Consider the following 27077-nt stretch of genomic DNA (forward strand, 5'->3'; position numbering starts at 1 on the left):
AGGTCTGAGACATAGTGGTTAGGTCTGAGACATAGTGGTTAGGTCTGAGACATAGTGGTTAGGTATGAGACATAGTGGTTAGGTCTGAGACATAGTGGTTAGGTCTGAGACATAGTGGTTAGGTCTGAGACATAGTGGTTAGGTATGAGACATAGTGGTTAGGTCTGAGACATAGTGCTTTAAGGCCCATAAGCACTGTTTACTCTACAGTGAACTGCTTTTGAGGCCCTGATTGTGAGTCACAAAGAGTGACTGTCAAACACATTCAAACCCTTATACACTAAATCCAATCCACCACACTGTCAAACACATTCAAAACCTTGGACACTAAATCCTATCCACCACACTGTCAAACACATTCAAACCTTGGACACTAAATCCTATCCACCACACTGTCAAACACATTCAAAACCTTGAACACTAAATCCTATCCACCACACTGTCAAACACATTCAAAACCTTGAACACTAAATCCTATCCACCACACTGTCAAACACATTCAAAACCTTGAACACTAAATCCTATCCACCACACTGTCAAACACATTCAAAACCTTGAACACTAAATCCAATCCACCACACTGTCAAACACATTCAATAACTCCAATCATTGTCTTCCACCTTGTTCCATAACTATCTATTACTGCATTTGTCCGGCTCTCAGTTTCTGAGCACCCAGCCGTCTCCAAAAATAACCCTTAAACGTATCTAGGACTAGTGCCCCTTGACTCCATACTGCCCTCCACCACCACCAAAATTAAGACTAAACTGACTCCAGACCTGTAGCTGTGCACAAAGGCCCCTTTCTATCTCAAGTTCATGTAGCAGAACCATCCCGGCTTCGTTTCAAGAGACAGGCCAGCGTCTTGCCCGGCCAGTTAAAAATGCATTTAATCACTATATAAGCATGATGTTGTGGGCCGGGGCCTGCGGGCCGGCTGGGTGGGAGGAGACGAGTTATGCCGCGTGTGTCCTCTAGTCCGGTTTTTAATCACCGACCGTACTTTGGACGGCCAATAAAAACGTCCCGTTTCGGTCAGACACACATCATCTTCTGTTTCTTCTTGCAAATGAAAATGTAGCCTGGGTGACATCACCATCAGGCACTGATTACTTTGTGTGCGCCCCAAATGGCACCCTATTCCCTAAATAGTGCACTACCAGATCCCTAAAAAGTAGTGCACTATATAGGTAATAGGGAGCCACTTGGAACATAAGCCTTTACCTCTCCTTCATTAACTTAATTATTTCACTATCAGTAAAACCCGCCTGAGTAATTCATATTTGAAAGCCCCAGGGTTGTAAATTAAGGGGCTCTGCTGGTTTAATATGCAGTGTTGGATTATCTTCCTTTCTCTTTGTCATCTTGCCATCTGTTATCTGTGACAACAAGGTGGCTGAAATAGACAGGAAACAAGGGAACGACGTGTGATACAGAAGAAAAAAAGTTTGTCAATTTGAGAGATTTCCATTAAGTGAGATTGGAAGTAGAAATTTGGCCAATATGTCTGTTTTAGCTGGATTTATAGTTGGACCTCTCTACCCTATTGTTACCATCCCTGTGTGGTTGCAGAAGACTCACAAGGTCATTATGAAGGCTCCACACACTAATAACTTTCTTAAAGAAATGCTCAGCTTTGCCTGCTCAATGTGTTTGTGTAACTCCCTCTCATTGATCTCCACTAAACCCACTTTTAAAATACTTTAGATGACTTATACACGTTCTAAATGTTCTCCACAAATCAATCTCTCATTTTAATGAGTTAACTTTGCATAAATCCTACATTTCTCAAGTTATTTGAACAATTTTCATTTCTGTTTTTTTATTTCACGCAGTTGACATCAACACAGACCAGTTTCAGATAAACACATTAACTTTTTCCCTGTCATTTACCTGTCAATTCAAATAAATTAGATACATTTAAATGTGGTTAAATAACAACAATAAACAAACAAACAACAATAACAACAGATATCTGAATTTACATGACAACAATGTTCAATTGCACACACAAGATAGAGTATATGAGACATCATAGAAAGTCTGTAAATCCAAGATGTCTGACATTCACAACATCACTCAACATTCTGCAACACTTTGCAACACTTTCCCCTTCGTTTTCAGCTAATGCAAACTGCTCAGGGTTTGTTCACTCCTGCCAGTGTAAGTTGCAGTTTGCAACAGTCCAACGGTTCTGAACGTAACTTGGTTGTATCACATCCTTTAGCACTGCAGGTGGGTGGAGCCACATCTGTCAGTTAGCCTGTCAGGGGTGGAGTTTAGCTGAGATGGATGATAAGGTAATAGAGGTCAGTGGTGTTCACTGCTTCACTGCTGCTACAGTACTTCTCAGTCCAATTGGATGAAAAACACAGGAGTCTTACAGCCAGCCGGTGAATGTCCTGTGTAAAAACATTTTTTTGGAGTTGCATGCCATGAAAAAATACAGCAGAGAGAGACAGGGTTCAGTGTCTTAGTCAGCCTTACTTGATGTGATGATGAATATAAAATGCGTTATATTCCCTCATCCTTAGAGATGTGAGTCCAACCTAAAGAACACCTATACCTTAAACCAGGGGTACCAGCATTGGGGAACACCCCTTCCAGCATTGGGGAACATCCCACACCCCCCTGCGGGCGAGGCATGTCTATTTCTATGGGCACAAGCACTGTTCGTGACAGACTGTTCACACCCTTCTTGTTGGTGGAGAGAATTTTGCAGGTTTAAAGCTTATTTCCTGCAATTCTGTACATTTTGCCATGCCTAATGTGTATTCATGTGATATTTGAGTGACAAAAACATGATTCCAACATCTATGAGCTGAAAAACAAAATAAATAAAAACATTAGCAGACATGGGCTAGTGGATCTGGACATTTCTAACAAGTTATAAATATCTCTCTAAGGTATGTAATGACTGACAGGACAAGAGGAACTGATGATGCAATACCCAATATAGAAATGACACCATGTGCATTCTACTAGTACAACTTTCAAGAATAAGTTTAAAGCCGGATTGAGTTCCTTTAAAACATTTTTTTGGGGGTGGGGGGCGACCCACAGTTTGGAAACCCCTGCCTTAAACAACTCCATCAGGGTCACAGAAACATTACATTGCGTTGAGCATTATGTACACAAAAAACACTGTCATAGGCTTTTGAAATGGCACATCATTTTTTTCTCTTTTTACACTATAGACCCCCACTTTCCCAGAGCCAGTGTCAAGCAGCAGTGTCTCTGGCGTTTTCCTTTCTGGGTGTGTCTTTTCACAACCCTGCGCCTATCTTCCTGTCCCCCCCTGTCACCCCCACTAAGTCGTCCTCAGAGAAGGGACTGTGGGGGTTGTAACCAAGCTCCGCTGTGAGCTTCAGAAAGTCTGCTGAACGCTGCAACCCCACCGCGCCACCCATGGTAACATCAAACTCGTGTGGCGTCTCCTCCTCTTCCTCCTCTTCCTCCTCTGCTTCTTCTAGGTCTAGCTCTCCCCCGTCATCCTGAGTGAAAGCTTGTTTATTCTCAGCTGGTTTGCCATTGGTCGGTTTTCCCCCGGTGCGTAGTCGCTCCGCCTCAGACTGGGCAGATGCAGATGCCTGCTCCTTGGCCTTGCGGCTGCGCTTCCACTTCATCCGGCGGTTCTGGAACCAGATCTTTACCTGAGGAGAGACAAAACGCAGGCCTGTCAGCCACACACTAATTGCAGGAGGTCTCTCACCTGCAGTCTCTATCTCTCTATCCCCACACTCAGTTTAGTACATTTGGGATGCCATTTTCTGTCTACTAAACCGGGCTGAAATGTCAACAACAACTGTTACTCACTTGCAGAAAGATTTATCTGAAGAAGTCATTCCAAAACGTGCTGAATATGTTCGAACACAGAGGAGTTGATCTTTTAAATCAACATGTCAACTGCTTCGTTAGGGGTGGTATTTGGGACTAGATGAGGCAGGTGAAACAAGAGAGCTGTAATATATTAGCTAAATAAGGAACTGCCAGTCTGATATCACATTACTCTCCAGTGACTAACAGAGCATTTTTTATTTATTTTTTAATCTTTATTTAACTAGGCAAGTCAGTTCAGAACAAATTCTTATTTTCAATGACGGCCTAGGAACAGTGGGTTAACTGCCTGTTCAGGGGCAGAACAACAGCTCGGGGATTTGAACTTGCAACCTTCCGGTTACTAGTCCAACGCTCTAACCACTAGGCTACCCTGCCGCCCCATAGTAGACAGTCTATTTCAAGGACAAACACACCAGGGATCATTTGTACAGGTTCTTCCCAGAGGAACATAGGATAACAGGCCAGCGCTGGAATAGCCTGCCAGGTGGGAATCAACAAACAAACACATATATACACACTCACACAGACACATATATACACGCTCACACAGACACATATATACACACTCACACAGACACATATATACACGCTCACACAGACACATATATACACGCTCACACAGACACACACAGAATGACACCTTTTCTCCCTCACCTGTGTTTCAGTCAGCATGAGAGAGGTGGCCACCTCAAAGCGTTTGGGTCTGGACAGGTACTTGTTGAGTTTAAATTGGTTCTCCAGCTCAAGGAGCTGCTGACTGGTGAAAGCCGTCCGGGGCCTACGACACTTCCCCAGGAGTCCTGCCTGGGGTGCTGAGAGGGGGAGAGGGAGAGGGGGGGGGGGGGAGAGAGACCTTAGTACAGTACAATATTCTTCATTGTGGATCATTTTTGGTGAACAATTGAGTAGAAAGTTACAAAGACTCTGGCCTAATCAATAGCTTAATTCTCCCCAACTATGTTCTTCCCAAATGTAATGAGATGTGTAGGCTACTAAGCCTGTGTTCTGGTCAATTCAAGCTATTGGACAATGCATGTGAGTAGATTTAATCTCAGACTGTTTCAATGGTCTTATTTCTGCAATACCAAGGACATAGGAAGTCCAATATAATCTTGAGGGAGGAACACACACACACATGCCCGCACTCTCTCGCCATCATTAACTATAATAGCTTTACTTCAGTTTATTGTCGACGAGAGGACACGGCAGAAGCTGGGCGCTAGAACCATAAAAAGCGCGAGCACCATTAACTTAATGAAAATTCGATGAAGCTTTAGTGATTTTATTGGTGAACTAGCAGAATGTTTTAGGTGTTTGTTTATAGTTTGCTCCTCAGTACAAAGACAATGTTCATCGAGTTGACGTTTATGGCGAAATGAAAAGGCCAAAAATAAAAACATGATATTATAGTTAGCAGTAAATCGATCGAAGACTTTTCATGAGACTACACTTAAACAATATTTAGGCCTATACCTCTACATGATACTTAAATAGCCTATATTTTTCAGACGTTGTGTATTAATGACTGAACAAAGAACAAAACCGTTCTACCATTAAGATTGAATGTGCAATATTATATGTTCAGAAAGCAGTTAAAAATATGTGTTTAAATATTGCAATAAAGGTGGATTAATATAAGCATGTAATTAATATATAGCATGATATAATACACATGAAAATATTACAATTCTATAATAATACCTTGTATGTAGCCCTATTGTTCTTGCTCTTATATTGAAATAAAAATGTTTTGAAACAGATCTTGCCTGATTGGTAAAAATGTTAGCAATAGTTAGAAATAATATGAATACAATTAGTAACACAATATTATTATAATAAATATATAATAACACGTATTATTAACCAATAACCTACGTATTAGATGTATTCATTATTTACTAATTGAAATGTATGATTATTGTTATTATTGTTGTTGTTGGTGTTATTCCTCAGATTATTATCATTTTCTACTTTTTTGTAAAATGTGTTATGGGATATGTTATAATATGTTGAGTTTTGTTATCAATACTGGTATCAAATACGTTTAAGTTTTGCACACCTAGCTAAAGTTAATTGCAACATTTAGCCTAATCTTAGAACATATATTTGATTATGTTTACAACGTGTGTGTGTGTGTGTGTGTGTGTGTGTGTGTGTGTGTGTGTGTGTGTGTGTGTGTGTGTGTGTGTGTGTGTGTGTGTGTGTGTGTGTGTGTGTGTGTGTGTGTGTGTGTGTGTGTGTGTACCTGTATTTGCTTTCCCTCACCTTTGGATTACATGCAATGAGGAACAATAAGTGATTTTACGACACCTCTAGGCGGTTGGGTTCAATGCTTTGGAAGTGGTTGTTAAGTGATCAAACGATCCCTTCCCTACCAATAAACCTCCGGTATCTGGGCGTAAGTTCATTTCTGCTTGATACCCGCCACACCTATTTGAAAAACATGATTGATTACAGCAATTACGCTTAGCTTTGTGTCTGCTTGGCTATATTAATTATATTGCCTATGTGTTCTGAGCAAGCACAAAAACACATCACCAACAGACCAATGGACAACTCCATTTACATCCCCGATTTTAAAAGAAACCCCATGGGCCTAGCGCATAATGCCTCTCTTTTTCGTTTGTTGATATATTTGTGACAAGAGTATATATAGCCTATTGAGTGTGCTGCCTAGCCCACATGTGTACTATACTTACAACTGTAGTCTGGAAGACGTGGTATCATCATTCCAGCACGGATCCAGTGTTCCAGGGGGAGAGACCCTGCCATGGCAGCCGCCTTCAGGTGGTCTGGGTACGACTGGGTAAGGTGTGTGAAGCCGGAGTAGGCGAAGGCAGGGTGATGTCCACCCAAAGCCGACATTGGGTACATAGGGGCAGGGTACATTTGGGGTAGCGAGGCGAGTCCCGTGTGAGGGAGGTTCAGCAGTCCCGGCTTGGGGATTATCCCGGTTTGAAGATGAATGGGCGTCCTGCGCGGGGACGGGGTGTCCGCTCGCCGACAGGACACAGGGCTGCCCGCAGGGCTGTCACTGCTCAGACCTGGGGAGAGGTCTCGGTTCGCCCGGTGAGTCTCGTCGGCCAGCAGAGCATCGATTCGAAAATTATTCGATTTCTCCATACCGACTCTCATCAGGAAAACTGCCGCGAGCTGCTCAAAGGTCAGACCTGCCAATGTACACTTGTTCTGTGCGTCAGAGCACAGCTCCAACTCCAATCTTCTGTTTAAATGTTTCAGTTTTTTATAAAAGTCACTCTGAGGATGCCAGTGCAACCCTCTCGTAACCAAAATAAGTCAGAGCAATGATAAATATATGAGAGGATGTACTTTTAGTATGCGTTTCGATAGCAGGCTCCTTAGTTTTGCTCACTCCCTCGCTATCACCTACCTGTAACAGTTCTGGTAAAATATTCTCTGAAGAACCCTGAAGAGCTTAAATTATTAGCAAATAAAATGATACAACAAAATATTAAATTGCAATGCTTTCCGAGTGTCCATTTGGTTTCTGTAGTCCTCTATCCGCGTATTCACATCACATGTGATGACTAACAGCCAGGTCTTGGTGTTTAATAGCAACTTAACCAACTAAAGCAAGTGTTTCACTCCTTCAGACGCCGTCTCCCCCACCCCTGTGGCTGTCTGAGCTGTGATTGGCTAATGCAGGTACTCGAGGGGTGAGTTTAGTCGACCGTTTTCTAATTAACTAATTACTCTCTCATTTCCACGCGACTCAAGAAACCTCTGAACGCGCCTCACACGTCTCCTGCATGAGAAATGTCCAACCTCTTTCCCTCTGTCTGTCAGCAACACTTTCTGCTGTGTTTAATTGTGACGTGAGACTGTGAGAACTGGTAGCAATATTAGCCTTTTCTACTGTATGTGTTGCTGCGTTATGAACGCGCCTGAATCAGGTAACAAGATACAAGTGGTCTAGGCTATAATAGAACAAATACTGTAGTTATAGTTATTACATAGCTATTAGTACAAATTGATACAATATTTATAATAATGGTGATGATTATTTAAACATAACTTACCACATTGTGATTATAATAATAACAGTGATGATGAAAATAATAAAAGTATGTTACAGATTTGTAGTTTTTGCACATTTGGATCTCAAGCCATATTTTGGACATCTATTTACAGCCTAAATCAAATACATCGTGCTATCATTATCTGTTCTGCGTGTCTATTCAGAGGAAATATTGGCAAGAGATTTATATTTCAATTAGCACAATATTAACGATTTGCTTATTTTAAAACCCATGGGTTTCTCCAGGTTGAAATGCTAATGTAATTCATCTTTATGAGCTAGAATTATACATCAGCGGAAGATATAGTCCATTAATAAAGTTGATTTAGCATAGAATAGCTAGGTCACACTCCAGGTGTCTTATCTTCCATGTCCAAGACTCATTTCTATTCATCTACGTAATTAGGCCTATTTACATAGGCCCACAGCATATCGGTAATCATGTAAAAACATAATAAATTAAGGAAATCAGAAAAACAACATGATTAAAATAATAATTTGTCAGTTATTAGTCTGTCATATTCCTAGTTAGGCTTTACAACTCGTTTTAAATCAGCACCGTTAGTTTTAGACGAGAGGAAGGAAAGTTTTAGACAAGGAAGATATCATTCAGTCACAGGTGCAAGCCACATCCTTATATTGGTATGTGTCATAAGGTTTTAAGATATATGCAGCAATGAGAAGCAGAATAGCTTTACTCTCTACATGTTTGTATGTGGTGCAACAACACTGCGTCCTGCCTCCCGGCTCCGGTCAGTGAACTATGGGGAATCTCCCTGTTGTCTCCCACCTTTAACAACCGCAATCTTCATGATCTGACTGACCCCTGAGGAGGAATGCGCGCAGGTGTGTGAACGAAAGCAGACATTGTCCTACTGTAGGTGGTCCTCACCTCAGGTCATGTGAACATTGTTGGGCCGTAAGCACTTCAAAAAAATAACAAATATCCCGTTTCTAACAGGCCAAGCAGGTGACGCAGAATACGTAGTCGTCATGGCATTAACTCCTGTGATACTATTGTAATTACTACCCCCAGACCAAATCTACCACGAGTCCAATAATCACTAGCAACTGTTATAAGGTCCTAAGTGATAGTTATTTTGACATTTTTATGAAGTAAACATATAAAGCCCACTTGCTCATAGTTGTATCACAATGGCTAATAGGTTACTGAACATGATACATTATTTGATCAACTCATATGTATTTACCCATGATGCTCCACTCAGCAACAATCTTTGAAAAACATAGTTTAAAGTTTAGGCCTAAAAATGCCATGGTAACCTATACACAACACATGTTCGATTTGCATTTGAATAAACATGAATTAATAATATAATGAAAGTCATTTCAGATTCGTTATTTAACAATAACGTCATATTTTCAAACTCAGTAGTAATATTTGCTAAATATTTGTTTTACTATTATCCTGTGCATTTATTCTTGCAATATATGTTTTTAACAAACTGGTAGATTTTCATAAAACCAGACTTTAGTTATGTTGTGAAAACAGGCATACATTATTTTGATTAGATCATTTACTTTAAAATTATCGGAACAATTTTATCCAGGAATATTTCAAGGATACAAAACATCATCCACAAATCACTTTTTGTGATTTATTTAGCCTAATTGTGAAAAGGTTGACAATAGAAAATACATCCTAGAGGGATTTTTGTATCTTTATAATAACTGTCAAAGACTTATAATGAATATTCCAATATTATAAAATATTAGTATAAGTACTCAGATGTAGGCAATAGCACTTATGACTTGAAGCACAGTTGAATAATCAAATAGTGAATGAGCCCCACGAATTGGAAGAGTAGTGGACGAGGCCCATAAAATCCAAGGGGCACGCGGCCTAATCCGAAAGGCTCTAAATTATATCTCAAGAAATTGAAATCAGGCCTAGGAAGATGCATAAAACGCTTAAATGGTCACCTCTCCCCGCTGTAGACCGTCGCTCACAGCGAGGTGGTGTATGTGGTTATTGTTGTTGCGTCTAGAAGATTGAAGCAGTGACACGCCGGGGGCTGCCGCCCTCCTCCCTCACCAACCCCTCCACCCCCTCTCTGCTCCCTATCACCCAGAATACCGCCTGTCGCCAGGTCTGATATAGAGCTAATTTGCTCCAGGGAAATCAGCCGCCGCCACGCGAGTGCTTTCTGCCTATTCCTCCCAACCTCTTCCCCTCGCGCCTCGTTTCTTTGCTTTTATGATTTAAAAGTAATTTAAATAGCCCGGCCGTGGGTAAATCCGTCATCCGCACCCGGTGTCTGAGGTGCACAAATTAAATTAAATCAATGATCGAAATGGCACCGCTGCCCCGATGTCAGGTCCCTAGGTTTGAACACTTAGCAACGTGCGGCTTCTACGGTGGCACGCACCCTACCGCGCACCCACCACCCATCCACCTTCAAACAACACAGGAGAACAAACATTCACATCATCACCGCTCGTCCCTCAGTAGCAAACCCCTTCCTGCTGCTGTTGCATCCGATGGAATTCCGTCTCGGCCGCTGCCGTAGACTCACTGGGCCGAATCCTATCCAGACATCGGTGTGCGTAAAATTACATTTACACGAAATCAATAGTTATGCACACAATCTCAAATTAAGATTTGCTCTGTGTTTGTTTTGTCAATATTGTCAGCAGGTATAAAGGCCCTAGAAACTGTATAGGACTATTTCAGTACATTTAGCCTGCCCTCTTGGTTAGATGTATCTCCTAACAGCACAGGGGTGTCTGAATAGTTTTTAATAAGAAGCCCAGAGTGTCCTGCTGGCCATGTAGGGCTAGATGGACTCACAAACACACCCTGGCATGCCTGCCACAAAGACAGGAGTACTTGCAGAGCTGCCCTTGTCTTGAACACACCACACACACGTAACGCACACACACACACCACACACACGCCACATGCGCGCACACACGCACACGCGCGCGCACACACACACACACACCCTGCAAGTCCCCACGGGCAGGTGCTTGAGTCGTTCTGAGAGAGCGGCCCGCATTGCACTACAAAGTCAAAGTTGATCAGTTAATTAATTAGATCTCTGGCCTTAAACGTTAGTGCCGGCGGAGTTTAGGAAACATTAAAGAGCTTATCGTCATTACAGGCATATTTTTCAATCATTACCACGGCTCTGGGCTGTGATCTACATGACAGGAGCCATAAAGGTTGGGGTTGGTTCTCATGCCATGTGTTCCCTGTGTGATCTAGACCTGGGTTCAATTAGTATTCAAAATCATTTACAATACATTATCTCCGCTTCATTAAGCTTACCTGGTGCAATGGAACCAATTGAATAGTCCCAAAAGTGCACATCTGCATCACCTGGCACTCCAGGTACAGTAAAACAAAAAAAGTATTTGAAAAGTGGCTCAGATGAAGGAACATTCCTCCATTCCACTTGGCAGTGTTCAAAACTACACGGTTTCTGTCAGGGGGTATGCGATACCATATCCTCAATTCACGGGGTTGCATTCCCTTTAGACCCGGAGGTCTGTCTATTGGGTAACTTTACTAACACCAATCTTAGGCAAAGCCATACTATAAAGCTAACAGAAATATTGCTAGCGATTGCCAAGAAACGTATTGCCTTGAAATGGAAATTGGATTCCTCCCTGCCAGTTGCAATGTGGCTATCGGAAGTTAATAGTTGTATCCCTTTGGAGAAAATCACTTACTGCTGGAGGAATAAGTTAAAGACATTTTACAGAATTTGGCAAACTTGTATTGACTACATGGAGAATCTCCCCCCACATCTCATTGATTGAATCTCTATATAATCCTCACATAATGTTTCACACGTAATGTATAATATGTAGCCTACGGCAGGTGATCCAATGTCTCGTTATTATTTTTTTCTTATTGTATGTTTGTATATATAATTATAATTATTATTGTTTTTTTGTTACGCTCGTCTGTTACTGTCACTTTGTCCTATCGTTGTCTAATATCTTTTCACGTTTGTTTTGAATGTTCTTAATTGGAAAATGCAAAAATTAAATATTTAAATATATATATATATATATATATATATATATATATATATATATTTGAAAAGATTTTGAGTAGTGTTTGAACTCAGGTCTGCAGTGATCTGCTGTCCCTGTCAGTCAGCTGTTTATTGACTCACTCTGGGTTACTGGTCCTCAGGGTTTGTTCAACCTGCTGATAAGGACCTGCATGTCTGATCTCGCAGAGGTGCATTCAAGAGCAAAATCAGTCAAAAAAAGTCAAGCACGCACACACACACACACACACACACACACACACATACACACACACACACACACACACACACACACACACACACACACACACACACACACACACACACACACACACACCTGTTGACTGATAATGTTCCTGGAATGCACATACATGAATAGAGAGCCACCCTCACTTTAGGCAGTCTCTTATTTCTATAAAACAGTTATTTCTATAAAACAGTTATTTCTACAAAACAGTTGCTTATTTCTATGAAAAAGTTGCTTATTTCTACAAAACAGTCACTTATTTCTACGAAACAGTTGCTTATTTCTACAAAACAACATGTGCATCTCCTTCTCCAGAAAATGTATCCTCCTGAACTTGAGACTCTGATAACATTCTGGATACAGGACATGTTGCTTCACACACACAGTCTTTGGTTACTCTGAGAGGAATCACTGCCAAGAGCAGGTCAGACACAATGCTAAACGCTACACATCATTTGATCACCCTGTTGATGAAGGACATTTCCAGGAAATGCAAACTTGAAGTGTATTCAAGGTTTAAAAAGGATTCTAAAGTTTATCATTTCCACTTTAAAATGTCAGACTTGATATGCCCTAACTAAAAAATGTATCAACCCCTACAAAAAATGTCTATTAATTATAATCCAAAGAATAATTAAATTTTCCTGCTGTGAGAAAATGCTCAAATGAAGATCCTACATCTGTACTGACAAACTATGTGTAAAACTATAGTACTACTGTAGGATAGCTATAATACAACTGTCACCCTGGTACCTTTGGTGCCAACATAGAGTAGATGTACATCTATGGTTGTCTGGCCAACATGACGACTGTCTCTAAGTCTGATCCTTCATTTCAGGTTTCCTTTCCTTGAATCCTCTGATGTTTTCAATTGGAAGTAAGTGAAGGGTGTGAGGATAGGACACAAGGATTCAAGGAAATTCAATTGACATTCCACCAAGGATCCACAGACAAGTACACCACCTGGACGGTGTGTGAGCTCCCAGTTCTTCCTGTACTCACGTCTCAGCCGGGCAAACCTGGTTCTGATAAATGGTTTGGGTTCAACAATGGTCTTTTTATGAAGTGAAAATCAGCTCTCCATCTCTTTCCTAATTAGACTAATTCCCACACTGTTAGAGCTGCTCGATAAATCACCCTGCTCTCCGCCAGACCTTGAGACCCTAATTAATGTCGTCTCATTAAGGAGATAACGGTAATTTATTAGAGGTTTTTTCTATTCCAGCTCTCTCTCTCTCTCCCTTTTTTCTTCTGTAATTTATTAACTAATATTGAGCTTTGCTTTATGTTGTGCACACTGGACATGGGAATGTCTCTGTCTACCTGTCTCTGTCTCCCTCTCTCTCCCTCTCTTCTCTTTCTTAGTTAAAGGTGTTGGTGGGTCTTCAGCAGGTGTGTATCAGCATTTTTTAAATCTGTGACCTCACAAACACTAAACGAGGACAGGCGATATGGCCTGATTCCCTGATGTGTCATCACAAAGCATGAGCTAATTAGGAGATTGTTTGCTTGTTACTAAATTGGACAAAAACAGGTTGCCTTAACTGGATTTGAATGAAATGACCAAATAGATAGATGAATCTCAACGAGAAAAAACCCATTAGTGGGCCGACTGGAAAACTTGTCGCATCAGCAATTTTTTTGTACAAGCTCATCAAATGAAGGTTATTATCACCGCGGTAGCTACATCACATAGTTTCAAATCAGCAGTGAAACCAAGGTTGAATATCCAATCAGCTCTCACAGTCTCACGTCAGAATTAGACGCTCATCCGTGTTTCTCAAAGTCACATTTCGATGTGGTCCAGGTGTTTAAGGTGAGACATTAACTCTGAATTTTTAAGGTTGGGGTTAAGTTTAGGCATTAACTGAGAATTCTTAAGATTAGGCATTAACTCAGAATGGTTAAGGTAAGGGTTAAGGTTTGGTGTAGGCTTATAACAAAAATATATGTTTTTTTTTTCAAACTTGCAAACTTTGGAATCAGAGACAGATGCTTACGCCCACCCTCGCCCACAACGCCCTCGCAAAACCGAAACCTACAGCGCTTACTGTTGCCCCATAGTGGCCAGGTTTCACGTCATCTCCCCGACATCCTCAGACATAGACAGACTTTGAATACTGACTTGTATAACAGTGATCTGCTTGGAATATCTCATAATGGGTACTATACATAGCCTGAAGAATAATCTCATAGTAAAATGGTGAATGCAGGACTGAGTACCCAATCATATAAGACTTGAGGGAGGGAACTGGTTGATAACATTTTCCCACAATCGTTACATAGCTGTTTCTCTATCATATTGATTCAGAGAAAGCAGATGTTTGCCTCAGACAAACAAACAGTTATAAAGTTCAGATTCCTTCTCAAAAATGGTCTAATCTACGCCTTGATTGGGACACACTGCTCTATCCTCTTCCTCTCTCTGTTCCACACCTCCTTCTCTCTCCCACACTACCTCCCTCTCTCCCACACTACCTCCCTCTCTCCCACACTACCTCCATCTCTCCCACACTACCTCCCTCTTTCCCACACTACCTCCATCTCTCCCACACTACCTCCCTCTCTCCCACACTACCTCCCTCTCTCCCACACTACCTCCATCTCTCCCACACTGCCTCCCTCTCTCCCACACTACCTCCATCTCTCCCACACTACCTACCTCTCTCCCACACTACCTCCCTCTCTCCCACACTACCTCCCTCTCTCCCACACTACCTCCCTCTCTCCCACACTGCCTCCCTCTCTCCCACACTACCTCCCTCTCTCCCACACTACCTCCATCTCTCCCACACTACCCCCCTCTCTCCCACACTACCTCCCTCTCTCCCACACTACCTCCATCTCTCCCACACTACCTCCCTCTCTCTCACACTACCTCCATCTCTCCCACACTACCTCCCTCTCTCTCACACTGCCTCCCTCTCTCCCACACTACCTCCCTCTCTCTCACACTACCTCCCTCTCTCCCACATGACCACCCTATCTCCCACACTACCTCCCTCTCTCCCACACTACCTCCCTCTCTCCCACACTGCCTCCCTCTCTCCCACACTACCTCCCTCTCTCCCACACTACCTCCCTCTCTCCCACACTACCTCCCTCTCTCCCACATGACCACCCTCTCTCCCACACTACCTCCCTCTCTCCCACACTACCTCCCTCTCTCCCACATGACCTCCCTCTCTCCCACACTGACACCCTCTCTCCCACACTGACACCCTCTCTCCCACACTACCTCCCTCTCTCCTATACTACCTCCCTCTCTCCCACACTACCTCCCTCTCTCCTATACTACCTCCCTCTCTCCCACATGACCTCCCACTCTCCCACACTACCTCCCTCTCTCCCATATCTGCTTCCCTCCTTCCCTTCCTTCCTTTTCTCCTGCCGTCCTCGCTCCTGTCTCTCCTGGGGTTTTTTCCCAGGTAACAAAAGCTCCTTTCAGCCTATCAGGGCAGCTGGTGATCTTTATGGGCATTTAATGGGTTCTTCCAGCTAACAGTCTGTATTTTACTGCTCCCTATACAAGGGCCCCATTGTGTGCAGCGGCACTGATAGCAGATAAACACTTGTTATCAGGCACAATAAGACATCATTACTTTCACCCTGGTATCTCCCCATCCCTCTCCTCGCTGCATTATCTCACCACTTAGGAGGGATAGAGAGAACCATCAAGCTCTTTGAAGATCTCCGTCGCGGCAACGCCATCTCCTTCACTTGTTCTCTGTTTCATTCGCTCTCTCACACACTTGAGAGACGCATATACTCTCTCACTGTTTGATTTATTTAACCTTAATTTAACCTTTATTTAACTAGGCAAATCAGTTAAGAACAAATTCTTATTTACAATGATGCCTTCCCAAAAGGCTAAAGGACACCTGAGACTGGGGCTGGGATTAAAAAATAAATAAATATAGGACAAAACACACATCATGACAAGAGAGACAACACAACACTACATAAAGAGAGACTTAAGACAACAACATAGCATGGCAGCAAGACATGACAACACAGCATGGTAGCAACACAACATGACAATAACATGGTAGCAACACAACATGGCAGCAGCACAACATGACAATAACATGGTAGCAACACAACATGGCAGCAGCACAACATGGTAGCAGCACAAAACATGGTACAAACTTTATAGGGCACAGGCAACAGCACAAAGGGCAAGAAGGTAGAGACAGCAATACATTGTGCAAAGCAGCCACAACTGTCAGTAAGAGTGTCCATGATTGAGTCTTTGAATGATGAGATTGAGATTGAGAAAGGGTGCCATCGGGCGGGCCTGGCTCTCAAGAGAAGTCAGGCTATGTGCCCCCTGCCCATAAAATGAGGTGGAAACCAAACTGCACTTCCTAACCTCCTGCCAACTGTACGACCATCAGAGACACACATTTCCCTCAGATTACACAGACCCACAAAGAATTTGAAAACAAATCCAATCTTGATAAACTCCCATATCTATTAGGTGAAATAGCAGTATTCCATCACAGCAGCAAGATGTGTGACCTGTTACCACGAGAAACGGGCAACATGTGAAGAACACACACCATGTAAACACAACCTGTTGATTTATTTTCCCTTTCAACTATTTGCACAGTGTTACAACACTGAATATTCACTCTCAGAAGAAAGGGTCCCAAAAGGGTTACAACCCCCAAAGGAATACCCTTAAAAACCTCTGTGAAAAGGGTTCTACCTGGAACCCAAAAGGGTCCCTCAAAGGGTTCTCCTATGGGGACAGCCGAAGAACCCTTTTAGGTTCTAGAGAGCTCCTTTTTTTGTAGCCAATATTATAGCATTTAAAATGTCTTTATTCTTTTAAAGCTCTTGGGAGTGTAATGTTCACTGTTAAATTCTCATTGTTTATTTCCCTTGTTCATTTTCCTTTTGTTACTTGTCTATTTCCCTTGTTAATTTTCCTTTTGTTACTTGTCTATTTCCCTTGTTCATTTTCCTTTTGTTACTTGTCTATTTCCCTTGTTCATTTTCATTTTGTTACTTGTCTATTTCCCTTGTTCATTTTCCTTTTGTTACTTGTCTATTTCCCTTGTTCATTTTCCTTTTGTTACTTGTCTATTTCCCTTGTTCATTTTCCTTTTGTTACTTGTCTATTTCCCTTGTTCATTTTCATTTTGTTACTTGTCTATTTCCCTTGTTCATTTTCCTTTTGTTACTTGTCTATTTCCCTTGTTCATTTTCCTTTTGTTACTTGTCTATTTCCCTTGTTCATTTTCCTTTTGTTACTTGTCTATTTCACTTGCTTTGGCAATGTTAACATATGTTTCCCAGGCCAATAAAGCCCTTCAATTGAGAGAGACAGAGAGACCTAAGTCTCAACCTCTGTCAATTATTGAAAATGATTACTGCTAATTAGTTTGACAGAGTATCAGTCTACTGTTGAGTCAGTGACATCAAATAAAACATAGAATCTATGTCATGATGAAATCTTATTTCTGGGAAGCCTTGGCAGCTGGGGTGCTGGATGGCTACACTGAACACACACACACTGAACACACACACACACACACACACACACACACACACACACACACACACAGGGGACAATGTGCCACCCAGACTCTCTATTCTGTCTATTGTTCTGTTCACACGTTCCTTCTAAAGACAAGAGCGAATTGAAAACTTCCTCCACAACAAAGGCAATAGAGCTGACCCCCAGATGACTTGATGACAGGAGAGATAAAAATATGTCTCAACAATGGAGGGTGTGTGTGTGTGTGTGTATGTGTGTGTGTGTGTGTGTGTGTGTGTGTGTGTGTGTGTGTGTGTGTGTGTGTGTGTGTGTGTGTGTGTGTGTGTGTGTGTGTGTATGTATGTATGTGTGTGTGTGTGTGTGTGTGTGTGTGTGTGTGTGTGTGTGTGTGTGTGTGTGTGTGTGTGTGTGTGTGCCTTTACAGTGAACAATGAGGTTGTACCCTTACAGTTTTAGACAGTAGCCAATAGGCTGTATCCTTACAGTTTTAGACAGTAGCCAATAGGCTAATCTGGGGATTGGAGCATAATGTAGGCCTACCAACAAAACCAATGGAGCAAATCCCATAACATTTTCACATGGAAATAACTTTAGATTTCTATGACATTGTCATGCCCTGACCTTAGTTATCTTTGTTTTCTTTATTTGGTTAGGTCAGGGTGTGACAACGGTGGTTTGTTTAGTTTTGTATTTTCTAGGGGTTTTTGTATGTCTAGGAGTTTACGTCTATGGTCGCCTAGATTGGTTCTCAATCAGAGGCAGCTGCTTATTGTTGTCTCTGATTGGGGACCATATTTAGGTAGCCATATTCCTTGGGTATTTTGTGGGTTGTTATTCTATGTTTAGTTGCCTGTTCTGCACTAGCCATATAGTGTCACGGTTTGTTTTGTTCAGTGTTTGTTCTTTCATTAAATAAGTTATGTACGCTTACCACGCTGCGCCTTGGTCTCCTCATTGATAGATATGTGGTGTTCAATGCAGGCCTAAATTGCTTGAGACTTTTAAAAACATTTTGAAGGGCTTGACATGAATTAATAATTTTTTACGTGGTCTGTAACACCATGGGCCAAATAGGTGACTTTACATTGCATTGTGTTGTATGATGCAAGAGATCACTTTACAAAATAAAATGAATTGTTATTACCATACAGAGAATTAGACCATGTAGACCACATATGTCAGAGTCAAGGCCCGCGGGCCACATCCGGCCCGCAAGAAGGTTTTTTACGGCCCCTGGGATGATCTTGATTTATTATTAGAACCGGCCCGCAGCAAGCCGGCAGCCCGCAGATCTTTTACACGCACCAATACTACATTTCCCACAATGCAAAGGTGACGCACCGAGCAGTAGGCTGCTTCATTTCAATATTTATTGGCACAGCAGTCGTCAGCATCACAGTAAAATTAACTTTCAGATACCCATCAAAAATGGCAAAACGGAAGGTGGATACTGAGAACCGGGGGTTTCAAACAAGGTGGGAGTCGGAGTATATGTTCACGAAGGTAGCTGGAAAACCTGTGTGTCTTCTGTGTGGAGAAAGTGTGGCGGTACTGAAAGAGTATAATCTGAGACGACATTATGAAACGAAACACGCGGACAAAAACAAGAATATGGACATGGAACAAAGGCTACAAAAGGCAGAGGAATTAAAACGAGGCCTCAAATCTCGACAGGCTCTGTTCAAAAAAGCCAAATCACAAGGCCAGGCTGCTGTCAAGGCCAGTTTTATTTTGGCAGAAGAGATCGCTAAATCAGCCCGGCCATTTACGGAGGGGGATTTCATCAAAAACTGCATGATTAAAGTTTGTGACGAAGTTTGCCCAGAAAAAAGGCAACTCTTTTTAAATGTGAGTCTGAGCAGAAACACCATTGCCGAGAGAGAAGACCAGTTGTCCATCAATCTAAAAGAGCAGCTTGTGAAAAAGGGAAAAGATTTTATTGCATATTCCTTGGCTGTGGATGAGAGCACCGACATTTCTGACATTGCCCAGTTGTCAATTTTCATCCGCGGAGTGGACTCCAACCTAAGCGTGACAGAGGAGTTTTTGGCTTTACGTCCTATGCATGGCACAACTACGGGGCATGATTTGTATGAAGAGGTGTCAAGATGTGTAAATGAGATGGAGCTGCCTTGGGAAAAACTCGTGGGTTTGACAACCGACGGAGCACCTGCGATGTGTGGACACAGGAGCGGACTGGTGGCGAAGATACGGGAAAAGATGCAAGAGGAAAACGCGACAGGTGAGCTGACAGCTTATCATTGTATCATACACCAGGAAGCGTTGTGCGGTAAAGCCTTGAAAATGGAGCATGTAATGAGCATCATCACGCGCACAGTTAACTTTATCAGAGCCAAAGGTTTGAATCACCGCCAGTTCAAGGCATTTCTGACGGAGTTAGAAACGGAGCATGGTGATTTGCCTTATCACACAGAGGTGCGATGGCTAAGCCAGGGAAAGGTGCTTCAAAGATGTTTCGAGCTTCGTGAGGAGATTTGTCTGTTCTTGGACAGCAAAGGGAAAGACACAACACAACTCCGAGACGAAATGTTTCTGTGTGAAATGGCTTTTCTGTGTGACATTACGAGTCATCTGAATGCAATAAACTTGCAGCTGCAGGGTCGGGATCGTGTCATCTCTGATATGTACAGTACAGTGAAGGCATTTAAAACCAAACTGACTCTGTGGGAGACGCAGATGCGGAAAGAAAATTTGAGCCACTTTCCCAGCTGCCAGACCATGAAAGAGAAGCTCTCTACCAGTGCGTTCCCGAGCACACAGTTGGCTGATAAAATAGGTATGCTTGCCGCTGACTTTCGACGCCGATTTGCTGACTTTGAAGCACAAAAAAGCAGGTTGGAACTGCTCGGTAACCCATTTGCTGTTGACGTGGAAAGCTCACCACCAAACCTCCAAATGGAGTTGATTGACCTCCAATGCAATGATGCACTGAGGGCAAAATATGCGGCAGTGGGTGCTGCGGAGTTCGCCCGTTTCCTCCCCGGCACAATGCCCCAGCTGCGCATCCAGGCTGCTCAAACGTTGTCTATGTTTGGCAGCACATACCTGTGTGAACAACTGTTTTCTTTGATGAACCTGAACAAAACATCACACAGAAGTCGACTTACTGCTGAACACCTCCACTCAATTCTGAGGATTTCTTCAGCTCAGAGCCTTACCCCGAACATTGATGAACTTGTGGAAAAGATGGGACACCACCAAGTATCACCCTCAACCTCAAACAAGTGAACATTACTGTGCAATCACATATTTAGAGTTTTTACTCAGTTCAAGTTTAAAAGTTAAAATTTAATATTTGTTTTCACTGCATGTTACTTCTCCTTAAACAAAGTGTTGTTTTTGATTAATAGATTTTTGCACTTTATTTTTTTGTATTTCAATCCAATTATATTTTAAAAATATTTCAGTTGAGTGGATGATAGAAAATTGCTATTATTGTTTTTTCTTTGAAGTAAATTTAGCCCACTTTTGCTAAAATAGAAAATATAGTCTACTGATGGTGCCTTGAATACCGGTTTCTTTCATTTAATGTTCATGTTATGGGGATATTTATATAAAGGAAATTTGTCTTTTGTGTCTGTTGAAAATTAAAGATTACTGACAGAGCCATAAGAAAATATTGCTTTATTTATCTGATCATATTGTAATATATTTGTTAGGTTTTCAGTAGGTTCAATTAGGTTCACTAGACTATATGCGTCATTTAAAAATTTTTCAATGAACATTCGAACAGTCCGGCCCTCGTCTTGTAGCTGATTTTTTTATTTGGCCCTCCGTCCATTTGACTTTGACACCCCTGATGTAGACTAACCCTCTGCCTATTGGCATTATTGCATATTCAAGTCTGTCTCAAAATACCACACTGTCCCTTTAACTAAGACATGAACGACTGGCTTTTCAAAGACAGCTTAAAATGAAACCTACAGGTTTTGTGCTCTTGTAGGGAGCAGGAACTCCACATTTCTGACCTATACTTATCTATAGCTGGGCTAATAACTTGTTAAATAGCAAAGAATATCAACAAATGTGCACATGCGCGGCTCTGTGCACTGATCTGAACTGATATGAAAATCGAAAGTTCAAATGGGTAAATGAAGGCTTTGGTGCTTTTTGTGATGGCTTGGAATTGATCGATGAGGGTAACATTACCTTAGCTGTGACAAGATTGGGTCACAGCGACTTTGCTATTCTGTTATCAGGAGACCTTGCCCCTGATCAGGACGGCCCAACGTTCCAGAAAATTCTGAGTCAGAGACATGTATTATATAGAACTGATATGATGTGATGTAGAGTCTATCATCTACATGCTCTTGAACCCATTTGGTCTCTACTGCTTAAAGTGTATTCTGAGGAAAATGGCTGACGATACCAGTGTGAGTAATGTTTATGTAGTGTCTGTTACTGGAGGTCAATGATAGATGATGTCACAGTGTGTCTCAGCTCCTGATCCAATCATCTCCATGCCTAATTAACCCTTCAGACAGGCTGTCCATCTGACTATGTGTGTGTGTCCTCCTCGTGAATCTTTACATATCTGTCATTCCTCTGCCCTCCCTCCCTTCCTCTCTCCCTCCCTACCCTTCCTCCTTCCCTGTAGAAGATGACCTGTTTAAAAGGTGAAAGGTCAATGAGCTCATCTTTCTCAGACCTGGAGTCCAATTGGTTTAACTGAGCGGCCCGTCCCCCCCGATACAGCAGGTAGGTTTAATCAACAGGGTCATCTAACTAAAGGAGACTGGGAAAGCAATGATATGTTAATGGCTGTAAGTAACAAATGGGGCAAAGACATCAGACCAACATCCACATTTGGTTGATATTTGATTGAATTGTCAACCAACGTGAATTCAACCTGCAAATATGACACAATGGTAGTGATGGAGATGTTATTATGGTAAGACTAGTACAGGGCACTGCTATAACGCTGCTATAACGCTGCTATAACGCTGCTATAATGCTGCTATAACGCTGCTATAACGCTTCTATAACGCTGCTATAACGCTTCTATAACGCTGCTATAACGCTGCTATAACGCTTCTATAACGCTGCTATAACGCTGCTATAACACTGCTATAACGCTTCTATAACGCTGCTATAACGCTGCTATAACACTGCTATAACGCTGCTATAACGCTGCTATAACGCTTCTATAACACTGCTATAACGCTTCTATAATGCTGCTATAACGCTGCTATAACGCTTCTATAACGCTTCTATAACGCTGCTATAACGCTGCTATAACGCTTCTATAACGCTGCTATAACGCTGCTATAACACTTCTATAACGCTTCTATAACACTGCTATAACGCTTCTATAACACTGCTATAACGCTTCTATAACACTGCTATAACGCTGCTATAACGCTGCTATAACGCCCCCTTTTGCCTACCTCCTCCCCCTGCCACCTCTCTGTCCTGTTCACTCTCCTTATGTCGCTCTCTGACCCTTCAGTCCTTCTTCTTTCTCTCATCCCTCACCTCAAACCCCAACCTTGTGCTCTCATCCCTCACCTCAAACCCCAACCTTGTGTTCTCATCCCACACCTCAAACCCCAACCTTGTGTTCTCATCCCACACCTCAAACCCCAACCCTGTGCTCTCATCCCTCACCACAAACCCCAACCTTGTGTTCTCATCCCACACCTCAAACCCCAACCCTGTGCTCTCATCCCTCACCTCAAACCCCAACCTTGTGTTCTCATCCCACACCTCAAACCCCAACCTTGTGCTCTCATCCCTCACCTCAAACCCCAGCCTTGTGCTCTCATCCCACACCTCAAACCCCAACCTTGTGCTCTCATCCCACACCTCAAACCCCAACCTTGTGCTCTCATCCCTCACCTCAAACCCCAACCTTGTGTTCTCATCCCACACCTCAAACCCCAACCTTGTGCTCTCATCCCTCACCTCAAACCCCAGCCTTGTGCTCTCATCCCACACCTCAAACCCCAACCTTGTGCTCTCATCCCACACCTCAAACCCCAACCTTGTGCTCTCATCCCACACCTCAAACCCCAACCTTGTGTTCTCATCCCACACCTCAAACCCCAACCTTGTGCTCTCATCCCACACCTCAAACCCCAACCTTGTGTTCTCATCCCACACCTCAAACCCCAACCTTGTGTTCTCATCCCACACCTCAAACCCCAACCTTGTGTTCTCATCCCACACCTCAAACCCCAACCTTGTGCTCTCATCCCACACCTCAAACCCCAACCTTGTGCTCTCATCCCACACCTCAAACCCCAACCTTGTGCTCTCATCCCACACCTCAAACCCCAACCTTGTGTTCTCATCCCACACCTCAAACCCCAACCTTGTGCTCTCATCCCACACCTCAAACCCCAACCTTGTGTTCTCATCCCACACCTCAAACCCCAACCTTGTGCTCTCATCCCACACCTCAAACCCCAACCTTGTGTTCTCATCCCACACCTCAAACCCCAACCTTGTGCTCTCATCCCACACCTCAAACCCCAACCTTGTGCTCTCATCCCACACCTCAAACCCCAACCTTGTGTTAGATTTTTCTCCCACTCGTTCTTCATCCCTCTCTCTCACTTTTCCTCCATCTATCCTCCATCTCTCCCCATCATAACCCCAACTTATCTTTCAACCCCCTTTATCTCCCCTCTTCTCCTCCCCTCCCCTCTCCCTCTCCCGTCGCTCTTTCCTTTCTCTCCCCTTTCCCCCCTCCACCCCTCCCCTCCCCTCTCCCTCTCCCTTTCCCCCTAATCCTCCCCTCCCCTCCTCCCTCTGTCCCCTTCCTGGTGGCTGCGGTGACAATGCAGCATTATGGAATAAATAGTTCCATTATGCTACATTGTGCTCTGTCGTCAGGCCAACCACACTGTTATTAATGGCCCAGGCCTCCTTTGATTAAGACACATGATTTATGAAGAAACACACGCTAGTGGCACGTCTCTGTAACACACACACGTATGCACACACACACATTCACTCACACACAAATCCTCGCAACCAGAGCAAGGGATCGTTCTGTTTTCATTTCATGATTTACGCTAAAAATGTATTCCAATATATTATAATGTAAGCAAGACAAAGGTTCCTAAAAGTATTAACATCTGAATTCTGTACTGTCAACGGAAAAGAACATGAAGTCTGATTGGTAGGAGAGAGATGAGGTGAGAGAGTAATCCTAGACAGATGCAGACACTCAAACCTAATGGAGACGGTAGTTCCACTTTTACGCCCAGTCACCAGAGGTCACGGCGCTGGGCCGGGGTCATTAAGGCTGCTACCCAATCAGGGACTTAACGAGCGCTCGTTTGGGCATCTTTCAATTACCGTCTTACAGGCTGACCACAGAGGACCAGGTAAAAGTGTGTGTGTATGTGTGTACACATCTGACTGCAGTGTATGGATGCATGAGTGAGAGTGTGAGGGTCGTTTGACTAAACAGATGTATTCTGTGTGTGTGTGTGTGTGTGTGTGTGTGTGTGTGTGTGTGTGTGTGTGTGTGTGTGTGTGTGTGTGTGTGTGTGTGTGTGTGTGCGTGTGTGCGTGTGTCAGGGCCCATTTATCAGTCCAGTTAACCCCTGGCAGCATGTTGTAATGTGGACGAGGGACCAGGCGGAGACCAGGCACTCGCTCTAATTAAACCACTCACCACCCCCAACGGCAGCCCCTCCCTACACACAAGAGACAACCAGTCCCCCTCTCCCCCTGGATCACCCAACTCTGCACTGTAGACCAGCACAAGACAAGGTGAGACTGGGAGATGATGGATGATGATATGGATTTAGAACTATTATTGTCTCATTGGCAACTGAAAAGGTGAACGCAATGGTTGGTTGGATTTGCCAAACAAATTTTTGCAGTGTTATAATCCCAAATGTCAATGTACAATCCTTAAAGGTGTAATCCGGGATTTAAAAAAAATCGACCACCCCTCCACTTGTTTTATGTAAGACAGAGCTATGGATGCAAGGACTAACCGTACATCTTATCAAATACAGTTTTAACCATGTTTTGAAACTTAACTGTGTTTGTTTACAATTACAGTCGGGGCCAAAAGTTTTGGGAATGACAGTGTAACGGCCGTTGGTGGAAGAAGGTGAGGACCAAGGTGCAGCGTGGTACGTGTTCGTCATATTAATGGTAAAACTGAACACTATACAACAAGCAACAAAAGCACAACTGAAACAGCTCCGTCAGATGCGAAACACACTAAACAGAAAATAACTACCCACACCACACAGGTGGGAAAAGGCTACCTAAGTATGGTTCTCAATCAGAGACAATGATAGACAGCTGCCTCTGATTGAGAACCACACCCAGCCAAACACACAGAAATCCAAAACATAGAAAATGAACATAGAATTCCCACCCTAGTCACACCCTGGCCTAACCAAAATAGAGAATAAAAGCCTCTCTATGGCCAGGGCGTGACAGACACAAATATTTATTTTCACAAAGTCTGCTGCCTCAGTTTGTATGATGGCAATTTGCATATACTCCAGAATGTTATGAAGAGTGATCAGATGAATTGCAAAGTCCCTCTTCGCCAAGCAAATGAACTGAATCCCCCCAAAACATTTCCACTGCATTTCAGCCCTGCCACAAAAGGACCAGCTGACATCATGTCAGTGATTTTCTCGTTAACACAGGTGTGAGTGTTGACGAGGGCAAGTCTGGAGATCACTCTGTCATGCTGATTGAGTTCGAATAACAGACTGGAAGCTTCAAAAGGAGGGTGGTGCTTGGAGTCATTGTTCTTCCTCTGTCAGCCATTGTTACCTGCAAGGAAACACGTGCCGTCATCATTGCTTTACACAAAAAGGGCTTCACAGGCAAGGACATTGTTGCCAGTCAGATTGCACCTAAATCAACCATTTATCGGATCATCAAGAAGGGTTCAAAGGAGAGCGGGTCAGTTGTTGTGAAGAAGTCTTCAGGGCACCCAAGAAAGTCCAGCAAGCGCCAGGACCGTCTCCTAAAGTAGATTCAGCTGAAGGATCAGGGAACCACCAGTACAGAGCTTTCTCAGGAATGGCAGGAGGCATGTGTGAGTGCATCTGCACGCAAAGTCAGGCGAAGACTTTTGGAGGATGGCCTGGTGTCAAGAAGGGCAGCAAAGAAGCCACTTCTCTCCAGGAAAACACAAGGGACAGACTGATATTCTGCAAAAGGTACAGGGATTGGACTTCTGAGGACTGGGATAAAGTCATTTTCTCTGATGAATCCCCTTTCCGATTGTTTGGGGCATCCGGTAAAAAGCTTGTCCTGAGAAGACAAGGTGAGCGCTACCATCAGTCCTGTGTTATGCCAACAGTAAAGTATCCTGAGACCATTCATGTGTGGGGTTGCTTCTCAGCCAAGGGAGTGGGCTCACTCACAATTTTGCCTAAGAACACAGCCATGAAGGGTACCAACACATCC

The 27077-nt window shown here is 43.0% G+C and overlaps 1 protein-coding gene and 1 long non-coding RNA gene across 2 annotated transcripts; one reads left to right on the top strand and one right to left on the bottom strand.

Annotated features, from left to right (window-relative positions):
- Positions 1-1735: 1735 nt before the first annotated feature.
- LOC139373739 (motor neuron and pancreas homeobox protein 1-like) lies at positions 1736-7682 on the bottom strand. Its single transcript, XM_071114665.1, has 3 exons — positions 6540-7682; positions 4495-4652; positions 1736-3653 (listed from the first exon to the last, which is right to left on the bottom strand). The coding sequence occupies exons 1-3, from the start codon at positions 6973-6975 to the stop codon at positions 3267-3269; spliced, it is 981 nt and encodes a 326-aa protein (XP_070970766.1). The 5' UTR covers positions 6976-7682; the 3' UTR covers positions 1736-3266.
- LOC139373741 (uncharacterized) lies at positions 7454-25297 on the top strand. The gene is made up of 4 exons (XR_011627601.1): positions 7454-7517; positions 12990-13186; positions 22276-22376; positions 25209-25297. It is a non-coding gene; the product is annotated as an uncharacterized lncRNA (long non-coding RNA).
- The last annotated feature ends 1780 nt before the right edge of the window (positions 25298-27077 follow it).

This window comes from Oncorhynchus clarkii, chromosome 18 (genome assembly GCF_045791955.1).
Source record: "Oncorhynchus clarkii lewisi isolate Uvic-CL-2024 chromosome 18, UVic_Ocla_1.0, whole genome shotgun sequence".
NCBI lineage: Eukaryota > Metazoa > Chordata > Actinopteri > Salmoniformes > Salmonidae > Oncorhynchus > Oncorhynchus clarkii.